Genomic DNA, 11332 nt, shown 5'->3' on the forward strand with positions numbered 1-11332 from the left:
GGGCTTTGTCCTTCTGACACAAAAGCACCTGCTGTGCGTGAAGGCAAGCAGGAAATGTCTTCTCACCTCATGCTATTTCTGTGTTGCAGTGACCTTCAGAGGCTGGGTTTGTGTGAAGAGATCCTTCCCCTGATTCCTGCCTGGGAGCACAGGGCCATGGGTCAGCTTTATTTCTGAAGGCTTCAAAGTGCTGTAGAGGCACTTGCCTATTTTTGTAACAAGTAGGTGGATTTTTTCAATAAACCCAAGCCCACGGATCTGCTTCACTCAATCCTTTGACTTGAATTCCTCAGCAGGTCAGCCAAGCCCTGTCTCCCACGGGAGTGCTGCACCTCCCACAGTCCACATGAGCTTTGGTGTCCCCACGCTGGCTGCCAGGCTTAGCAAGGTGCTGCAGGGCTATTTTACTGCACCTTTGCTCATCAAGGAGTCCCAATGTCGGTGTCCAAGTAGCCTCCACCACTGTTTTAAGAGGAAAATGTCCTAATTATATCATTGCCGCTTTTAAAAGCATTTGCAGCAGCTGGTGGCTCTGAAGGCAGTGAATAAAACAAAGTCCAGTGGTGATATATCCATGTCCTGTCAGCTCTGAGATCAAACAGTTGTCCTTCCTCTTCCCTTGTTGCCAAGAGGATGAGAAATATGCACGGTTACAGTAAATATTTCCAGGTGTGGGTGGTCTCTAAGCTCCTTTTACTGCTGGAACATGGTACGGAGCGTGGTGTTGTGGAGGGGAGTATCAAATGGAAGAATGCCAAAGTTGTTTTTCAATCCCATATTTCTGTCTGTGCTGCAGCTGGTTCATCCATCTCCTTGCACTCCTTCAGCTGTGTCCATGGTGTGCCTGCCAAACGAGAGCATTCCCACCCAAAGCTGGAGCCTCTGGAGAAACACAGCCCTGCCTCAGTTCTGGGGCTTTGGAAAGCGCTGCCTGCTCGAGGTCAGAGGGATCAGTAGCTGCCTGATGTATTTCTGAAACTATAATGAGCCAAATTTCACCTTTTTAAAGCAAGGTCATGGAGAAAATACACTCAAAGGACGCATAAATAAATTAGATTTTGATTAATTCTGTCATATTCAGGATGTGTAGCATAAGATATGAAAAGGAGAGTCAGGGATTTAACCCATTCCTTCAGGATCTGTGCAGAAAAAACTGACTCTAGCCAAAATTTATTTTAAATACAGTTAAAAGTGAAGTTAAGCTTCCTTCAACAAGAAGACCATGTTGCAATTAGCCAGAAGGAAGTTCCATGATGATTCTGAAAAGGTATGAGGAGAAATTTGCCAAACTGCAAATTCAAGTACCCACCCTCTGCTGTGTCCAGGACATGACCCCTTTGACCTTTGGGAGCTGCAGATAGAATAAAATCCTCCCTGAAACAACCAAACATCTTCCTGGAAGAGCCTTAATTTGACTTATTAATCTTTTTTCAGTTCCATAGGCAGTTTTTTCTTGCTTGTAGCCAAACCTGATTATTAATATTTTATCTGGCACGCAATGCAGTTGTTTCTGGAATGTCTTTTTTTTTCCCTGCTAAACTGCATGGGGAGGTTATTTGCAGGTCTTGATTGTGGTTTAAAAGCATTTGCAAGGATGAAACCTAAAAGAACATTAGCAGGAGTTGAAGCTGACCACAAAAGCAAAGGTTTGATGAGAGAAGCAAACAGAACAGCATTCTGCTGGGAATACCCACCTTCTGCACAAACACACTTTTAGCCTCACTTCAGCCTTATCCCATAATTCATGTTTTGCTGCAGAATGTCATCCTTAGCTGGCAGAAATCGGGATTTTGCTTTTATTCCCTATTTCAACTGCCAAAAGAATTGGACTTTCTGAAAATACCCACCCAGTAATGAGCTGGGTGGAATCCCTTGTGTGGAATGCTGGAAGTAAAAGGTGATTCACACAGGAGGGTGAGGATATGCAGCTTCTGGTACCAAAAAATGGTGATTCACCAACATTTAATGTAATTTTCATTTGGTTGGGGTTTTTTTTCTACCTGAGACTCGAGGGAGTTTCAAAACAAATTAAGCCTACTGTGAATCTGGAAAGGGAAGAGAGTTTCCTCTGAAACTGTCAATGAGAGGGTTGGGGAGAAGGAAATTGTGGAAGATTGGGGTGTGATGAGGCAGTTGTGCAGGTCACAGGAAATGCCAAGCATGTTCTGTCAGTCCCTGTGCTCTTGAGGGATCTCTTGAGTAGAACACAATGTACAAAGAGGAAAATCTCCAGCCAAGACCTGGCTTGGACAAAGTTGATCTTGACCAAGGTGTTGGCCTGAATTGTTTGTAGAGCAGTGGTCATTGCCCCCAAAACCCAGTGCAGAAATTTTTGGAGCTGAATACCCAAAAATGAGTACTTAATACTAAATCTATGGTAGCAAATGGTTCCTTTCTAAAGGATGGTATTCTGAAGCTGTTTAATAGAAAGAATTGGAGCAATCTGCCCTTTTTGTACATTAATCCTGGTGGGTTATGTTTTATATATGACACACGTTGTTATGAAAATAGCACAGACTGACAGCTATGGAAACAGATTATTACATGTAATTTTTTACCCAAATCATTCTCTCCAGACACATCTGTCTCATAAATTCAAGGAAATTTGGAGGATGACTCCCTGTGCCCCACAGCCATCATGATGCATTCTGTCCTGGTTACACACAGTAGCATTTTGCTGTTGAATCCTACTCTACCATAAATTAATCACAGAATCCCAAAGTGATTTATGTTGGGAGGGTCAGGGATAGCTTCCACTAGCCCAGGTTGTTCCAAGCTGTATCCAGCCTGGCCTTGGACACTTCCAGGGATGGGGCAACCTGTGCCAGGGCCTCCCCAGCCTCATGGTGTTTTCCTGAATCTCTGTTTCAGCTGATTGTCCTGCTACATCAGGAATGTGATTTAAATTCATACTGACCATTCCAGTATATTTAACACCGAATTTTTGCTTTACTAAATAACTATTACAGCCTCTATGGGGCCAGCTTGAATTACTGAAACTGCTGTTCTATAATTTGTTACCATTTTAACCAATCTTTGCAGCATGGAGATCGAAATACAAGGTGTAGAGTTCTCACCGTGGGACTGAGATGGCAGCACTTAATGGAAAGGGTGGTTGGAAATGTTGCAGCTCTTGAGTGCAGCTGCATGGGGGTGAAGCTCTGGCAGGTGATGATCGTTATGCAATTGTACTGGCAGGAGCAATTAGAGATTTACAAGTGCTTGTAAATGCTGCTATTTATAGGATGGACACTTTATTTAACAAAATGCTAATCTTTTCTGCAGTGGGAGGAAATGTCAGAGTGGTGTCTTTCATCCTTGGGTTGGGACTGGACCGGAATGTCCAAAAGAACAGCACTTAGTTCTTTTTGTAAAAGAGAAGAACTAGAGGTTTCCAAGAAACTTGGACATGGGAAATGGAGGAAGGATATTTTGAATTTTGCAATGCTTTGGAATTCTGATATTAGTGGTCTGTGGGGTTTTGCAGATCTATCTGGCTTGTGAGATTTGGAATATGTAGTTTTAATTCTCAGCATTCTAGTTTTCATTATTGAGAAGCAGAACTGAGTTATTGTGAATTTGGGAAAAGATAATTTAAATGCATTTTATTAGCTGTTTTTACTTTGTGAATAAACTTAGCCTGGCAAATTAAAAATTAGAGCCATTATGAAAGTATTTTTGATAATCTCTCCCTTTAAGAGACCCTGAATGTCCTCTTAAATACTACTGATGGATCCCACTGCAGTGAATAATAACCTGAATCAGGCTTAAACCCAAAAATAGAAAAAGCCTGCTTTTTACTGAATTAGTTTCATGATCTGCTTGCTTATGAAAGTTTCAGAATAAGGTTTTTTTTGTGTTATTTTTGTGGTGCTGTAGTAAGTTATGTTCCTGTCAGCACTCACACTCGTACGTGCACAGCAAGTGATGGGATCTGCTCTGTTAATTCTTATTTAATCCAATCAGCACCTTTCCAAGTGCAGGAAGGAGCAGAAGGAGGATTTCTGGGGAGAACAGACAGGGATTGCTGCAGACTGACCCCAGGGTTCGGTCAGTGAGGACAGGAAGGGGAAAGGAGAGAGGAAAAATGTTTGTAAAGGCTGAATCATTTTAGACAGTAGGGCAACTTTTGTAGGAGGGATGAAATAAATCTTGGTTTATGGTCATTGCTCCCAGTAGCTCCTGTGGCTTGTTGGGCCAGGGGAATGTACAGAATCATGGAATCCCGGACTGGTTTGGGGTGGAAGAGTCCTTAGACATCACCCTGTCCCAACCTCCCAGTCATGGACAAAGCCATGTTTTCAGGAGCTGCTAATATATGTTAACAAAATTCTTTGTGTATCTACACAATAAGGGAGTAAAATTTTTATACTGGAAGCAGATTTGCTGATAAAGTTGTATATAAAGAAGGAAAACTTCATGTTTATTAGGTGATTTTTCCAGGGCGTATTTTCAGTGGGTATTTGCTGCTGGAGCCAGGCTTTCTGCTTGATTTCCATGTCATAAACATATTTGGTTTTGTTTTTTGTTTGTTTGGGTTTTTTTAATAGCAGAGACATTTTCTCAGTGGAATTTTTATGCTTTCCACCCTTAGAGAAGACAGATGGACTTGTTTATCTGCTGCGAGGTTCAGGGCCAGATTATAGATAATTTTGCTTTGTGTCATTTAAAACATTCTTGTTTCTGAGCAAGGAAGTTGGCAATAGTCACGTGATTCACGGTGGAAAAATTATCTGCAGGCTGTTGCTGTTGCCTTAATAGGCTTAAAGGAATTAGCAGTGATGTAAATAATAGTTGTGTGTGTGTGGTGGGTGGGCAAGTGCCAAAGCGAGGGCGTGTTTGGGGTGAAGCCCTTCCCAAATGATCTTCTGCAAAAAATAACCCTATGAAGTGAATAATCCATTTTGGTTCCTTACAAGGAAAATTGTTGACAATTTTTGTAATGATCTTTAATTAAAAAGGCAGGCAACACCTGAGGGCATTAAGATTTGAAGGGGCCTGGAGCAGTGTTTGCATTTGCGTCTCCGTGACACCCTGTGGCGGCTCAGCTTGGCCCAGGAAAAATAAAAAAATCCCAGTCACAGGTGTTTGGAAGCTGAGGAAGAGGAGCAGCAGGGAAGAGCCAGGCCTTCATATGCCAGCCTTTCTGATAAAAGCAGGAGAATTTCAAGAGTCACTTCAGTGCCATTTATAATTTCATTTGTTTGCAGAATGTGCCTGCCACAGCCGAGGGGAGCGTGGGCACTGCTTGGAGAGAAACAGTGCCCAGAAATGGGGATAAGGTGCCCAAAAATGGGGACAAGGTGGCTTTGAGGCTCTGCCACACAGGATGGGGACATGAAGGGGCATCATGGGCAGCTTGGCTGACTGTCCCTGGGCAGAGGAGGTCAGGGAGGCAATGACATGATGTAGCTGATGGTGAGGGATTTACAACTGTAGTAGTACGATTACAGTAGAATTACTAAATATTAATAGCATTTGAAATCCTCCTGCAGTACAATTTACAGTTGATCTTTATAAATTGCCCCAAATTTTGTACGTTGCCAACTGGACTAGAGGTATTTTATTATGAAAGAAGCAGGTTTATCTAAAACAAGATATGTTTCAAAACTGAGACACAGTGTCTGGTGTATGTTACACTTGGCATTGATGGCATGATCCCTCTTTATCAAGTGTAATTGTATCAAGGAGCTTTATCATTTTCAAACTCGGGTGATTATTTTTTCCACTATATTTTTGTTCTTTTTCAAACATTTGTCTGTTTGGGGCCATGTATCTGTTGTAGGGTGTCTGAATTTAAAACATGAAAACTGACTTGGGTAGATTATGTAGGGGAAAATGGAGTCCTGTAAAGCTGGAGTGTAAAGAAACTGAGGAAGGGGTAAGTTTTGTGTTAGGAATATTGGCTGGAGAAGCAAGTTGTACTCTGTTACCAGGGATTAGGCCCCACATTGTAAATTCACTGCCCTGCGTTCCACTGAGGATCAAGTTTTAGTCCATTTAAGAAGCTCTGTGCCCCCTTCTTCTTTTCCAGAGAAACAAGGACTACAGAATGATAGGAGAGAATTTATTCTCAGCTACTGCAAGACCCATGCTATTTTCACAGCTGAATTTTTCCCTTTGCAATGCTGCCTGTGAGCATCAGCTTCATTCCAGCAAGTTTCCTTTTACAGCACCTCCCAAACCTTTGCATCCTTGGAATGTGAGAGCATTTTAATCGGATTTTGGTGGCGTTTCTTAGAGCCAGGAGTGGGAGAGGGAGGAAGATTTCATGGAGATCTGTGAGATGGTGGAAGGGGCAGCTTGATGTGGTTAAGCTGATTGGGTTAGTGGCTATTTTGGAAGGACGAGGTCGTGGACTTGGGAGGAGGGGGATGGCATCAGGGATAAGTGGTTGAGACAGAACTCCAAGTGGATTGAAAGATGAAAGGGAACGGACAAGGTGAGTGGAGTTCATTCTCCTGCCTGAGAGAGGGAGCACAAGCAGGGACAAAAATAAATCCCTGCAACTTCAGTGCCAGTGTGGGCTAAGTCTGGTCAAGGGAAGCTGAAGGTGAAATAACCACTTCTCCAGACTGCAGACTCAGGAAGGCAAGATGCTGAAAACCCTGGTTCGGTTTTTTTTAATAATCACAAGCAGGAAGCTCCATATTCCACGGAATCTACAAATAAGTTTATTTGCATGGTAAATTCACACCAATATAGGGTCCAGTGAGAGGAGTCCAAAACTGCCCCTTCAAAGGCTGCCCAGAAGAGACAAGAGGGTGGCAACACAAATTTGGGCCCCTGGTTATGAAGTACAGTGTGAGTTTTCTAAAAATGAAGAGTATGACAGCTTTTGAAGGAAAAAAATAATCTAACCTTACATAGCTGCCTGCATCTGCTACGAGTTTAAATATACTTCTGTTAGGAAGGATTCAGGTTACTTCTTGTAGCTGAAATTCTAATTACTGCTGGTTTTCCCACTTCTCCGCAGTAAGAATATAATTAAAGCCAAAGCTCTTCTCCTGCCTTTGCTAGCGAGATACAAAACTGCTTTGTCATGGTAAAAGTTCCATTTTGATGGAAAATCAGCCGTTTGCAGGTCAGCTGCTCAGGTAGCACTTCACAGACTGCTGCCCCAGAAAAGAGCTTTACAATAGAAAGTAAATTACAGTAATTGAGATTACAGTAATGCAAAGCTCTGTGTTTAACCAGTGATTGACAACACTTGAATATGCAAACAGTCTTACCTAAATGTGGTTTTAACAGCACAGATTTGGTGTGTCTGTTGTGCAGTCTGAGTTATTCCCCCTTCACCTTTCAATTACACCTTTAAGTGGTAATTTCTGGATTCTTTAATGGCTGTTTGAAAAATTAACATTCTTCTGCTTTTTACAGTTGCATGAGGTCACTTTTGCCTGGGAACCAGCTTTTTCTCCTTAGAATGCTCTGGATTTTTGTCCCACATGGCATTGTCTGGGTATGTGCCACACCTGAATTGGAATATTTTGTTTATTTGCAGGTGAAGTCTGGGCAGTGTCTCTGGAGTGATCACATTCCCTGTCCTTAATGTGCCCTTGGTGACCAAGTTCTTGTTGTCACTATGAGAAAGAATTCAGGCCCTATGGATTGGTTGCAGCAGCAAATTATGGTAAGTGGGAATGTGGAAATTTGTAGGATATATTTATTTCCATTGTATTTGGTTGTTGAGCCAAGTCAGTAAATAATGGTGTTTCTTTCTTTTTAGAGAAGGAACACTATGTCTTTCAGTGTGATAAACTCTGGGATCAGCATATCTGAAAGGCACCTTAATCTGAGTTTGCTTCCTTGTGAATTTATGTGAGAATGATGTTATTTGATGTTCATGCTGACTCTACATCAATACTTGCATTTTTCTCTTTTTTTTTTTGCAGATTCTTTTTCCTTGCTGGAGTTTTTCACTTCTGTTGAATGTGTAATTCCAACTATGGCAACAAGAGTAGAAATAAATTCTACTTTGGCGTCTTTGACGGCAGTCCCTGACCTAGCTGAGCTCAGGGCTGAGGAGAAGGCACAGCGCGTGTATGTCAGCGTGCTTTCAGATGCCAGCAACAAGGCAAAGGAGGCCTCAGCATCCCTGACTCTCGAAGAGAACAAGAAATTTGGGAATTCCTTGAGATCTGCAACGATGCCCTCGCTGGGATCGAGGCCCAGGCTTTTCCCAAAGCCTTTTTGTAAGGAGAAATCCTCGGATACTTTTGCAAACGTCAAACCGCCCGTCCCAGCGTTCAGATCCAGCAGCATGGTGAGAAAGGCCACTGAGGAAACGTCCTCTGTGAAGGCGTTGAGTGGGAATGTCCCTCCCTTAGTGGATCAGAAAGCCATTGACGCTGGAAATCAGGCTGGCAGTGACATGGTGACAAATGTGACTTTCTACACGGGGCCCAGTGCCAACACAGTAATTCTGTTTGAGCCAGGGGGCCCCGAGCAGACCAAGGTCCAGGAGAAAAGGGCTCAGGAGCGCAGGGCATTCTCTGCTCTGCAAAGCAAGGACCTCCAGGGCTCTGTGAGACCAGCAGAGACACCCAGGAATCCTGAGGGGGCTCTCCATAGGCATATGTCATTTTCCTCCGGTCTCAGACCAGAATCCTGGAACTCCCTCAAAGCTGGTGAAAAGAAAGATGCTCGTGAAGTTCATCCGGGGGAGAAGAACAATGATGATACAAATAATCTCAACAATAAAGCTGATTTCTGTGTTGATGTCCAGCAAAGGGCAAAACATAGACCAGTGTCTGCTATTTTTCTGGAATCATTACGAGATCAAAAGCATCATGCTGTGGAAACTTCTGAGGAAAAATCTCCTACAGAGAAATCTGGGGTTAGAAAACCAAGGCCTTTGTCCATGGACCTGACAGCTAAGTTTGAACATAAAGATCTTTCTTCTTGCAAGAAGGCTGGTTCATCCCATGAAAGCAAGGAGAATGTATCCATAATTGCTTTTACTGATGTGGGTAGTCATGATCAGTCTGAAACGGGGCCAAAACACGAAGAAGCTGAATTGAATAAAAGCAGTTCTTCTAAAACAAATCTGAAATGCAGTAGTCAGGAAATTGGCATCTTAAATAATGGGAAATACACATGGGAAACTAAACTTAAATCTAAAAGTGAACAAATTGAGACAAAACCAGAAATAATAATTAACTTGCATGGTCCTGAAAGAAGCCCTGAAACAACCAGTGAAAGCAGAGCTAATAAGGGGGGGAAGAGACCAGATCAGAAGGAAACGTACACGTTCCTGGGCTGTGAAAGTCCCGCAGCTTCCTCAGAAAAAGAGAATAATATCTTAAGAGGTAGTGTTAAAAAACACATTAGTTTGTTTACTTCAGAAAATCCCAGTGCCACAGTGGATCCAGAGCTTCTCCCAGAGAAGGAAAACAGGTGTGTGACCATCCAGCAGAGGATCAAGGAGCTGACAACAGAAAACCCTGAGGCTAAGGGAGGAAATCTGCGCCGCTCACTGCAGTCACGGCCACTCTCTGCAGACTTAACCAAGATGTAGGTTACAGAGAAATTCTCTTTACTCCTCTTGGCTTCGTGTTGTTCAGTAAAACTTCCTCTCTCAGTCCAGTAAAAAAAGCTTGATCATTTTTCTTCCACTTTGTGTAATTTTTTTTTTAGTATTATTCTTAAGCTCCTTTCCTGCCTTTTTTAATCTGAAAAAGAGAAAATTAAATGTATTCTGACAACAGCTGAAAAAAATGAAGCTGTCAATATTGTGACCTTTGCATGTAAGTGTAACTGTCAGTGAGAGATATTATAGCTTGTTATGCATATCCAAATCCTCTATTAACAATTAAGATGCATAATTAACAATAGTATTTATAGTAACAATAATTTATATTATATTAATAAATAATATGTTAGTATTTTGGGAATCCCTTTGGTCTAGATACAACTTAACCACCAAATACAGTCATTTACTATGAAATAGTGATATTTCTTCTTTAGGAAATGTAATTGGATGGATAATTTCTACCGGCCTACTTTGGTAGGAAGCCACCCTGCTCATTGACCAGCTGGATTAAAGAAATAACACCAATCCTTTGTTTTAGGTTTTCAAGTCCAACATCAGGGGGTGAAGCAAAGCCTGAGAAACATGGGGAGGCTGGAGCTGACTCAATCCATGACCTGCAGGAAAATCCGAAAGTAAGGAACTGGCAGCAGCTGGCTCTGCAAGGTCCTCTTGTGTGTGGCTTTATCAATCAGTGACTTTTTAATGGGTATGGAGGTTATTAGGGCTGACACAACGCGAGTGGATTTGCTGGTGTGAGTTTGTCTTGAGGATGTGCAGAGAAAAGTTCAGGAGTGTTGTGCCAGCCGAGTTTGTCCAGCTCTGTGTGCACACTGCTCAGTGTAGGAGTGGTAGAGAGGAAAGAATATTTTGTGCCCTGTTTTTAAGGGATTTCTGATGCATGAAACCTCAGTGAACTGCCTGTGGCTCTGGTGGGTTTGTGCAGTGATTATTCTTTATTTTCTCCAAGAAGAGCATTAAGATTGTGCTTTTCTGCATCCATTTCCCAGCTCCTGGTAAATCCCAGCCTGGACCTTGGTCAGTCTCCTCAGCAACATTTACCTGAGCAGTTTGGACAACAAAGTGTTCCAGGGAAAATGGGGATTTGCTGTGGAAGCTTTAGGCTCTCTCTGTTTCTAAGCAACACTTCAGTGTTGCAAAACAGAACTACTCTGGTGACAGTTCTTGGTAGAGGAGATTTAATGTAATTTAAGGGTGTTTGTAGTGAGTTCTTTATGGCTTTTTTCCTGTCCAAGATATGAATATGTGGTAAGGAAAAGCTACAGGTGCAAAGTTTCTGTAGTTCAGTGTTATTTTCAAGGACAGCAATTTGTTTCAAAAGGAAAATCTTTCATTAATGGAAGTGCTGTTTTCAGAATCTGACAATAACGTAGGATTAAAGAAATTCCCTGAAGAATATAGTTCAGACTTAAAAATCTTCATTTAAAAATACATTTAAAGTTAATTTTCTGATGTTCTTTAGCTTTTTTTTAAGACAATCTTAAGTCAACTCTTGAGGGAATTTAAATTTTAAGTTTTAAGACTTGAATAAAAGATTGAACTCCTGTAAGACCTCTCGTATTCTGGGTCCCTTTATTATTTGCATTATGTGCTTTTTAGCAAGTTCTATTAAAAATACCATCTTTTAGGATGCTGCTTGTATTTCCTGTGAGTAGATAATAGTGAAGGATTGGTAATAAATATTATTTTCCCTCTTTCCTATTTTACTTCATCTCAGCTTAATATTTCTCATAGCTGAGCATCTCCAGCTGTGATATTTACTCAGATCTTCATGTTCCT

The 11332-nt window shown here is 41.8% G+C and overlaps 1 protein-coding gene across 1 annotated transcript in view; it reads left to right on the top strand.

Moving 5' to 3' along the window:
- Positions 1-11332, top strand: part of KIAA1671 (KIAA1671 ortholog) — a 65436-nt gene that overhangs the window by 12933 nt on the left and 41171 nt on the right. The window contains exons 2-4 of the mRNA XM_071445235.1: positions 7505-7633; positions 7896-9516; positions 10074-10167. Of these exons, the coding sequence (XP_071301336.1) occupies positions 7949-9516; positions 10074-10167 (1662 nt within the window). The 5' untranslated portion in view covers positions 7505-7633; positions 7896-7948. The remainder of the gene's footprint in view (positions 1-7504; positions 7634-7895; positions 9517-10073; positions 10168-11332) is intronic.

The sequence above is a fragment of the Agelaius tricolor genome, unplaced genomic scaffold (assembly GCF_023055355.1).
Source record: "Agelaius tricolor isolate 1412-34295 unplaced genomic scaffold, bAgeTri1.0.p SCAF_20, whole genome shotgun sequence".
NCBI lineage: Eukaryota > Metazoa > Chordata > Aves > Passeriformes > Icteridae > Agelaius > Agelaius tricolor.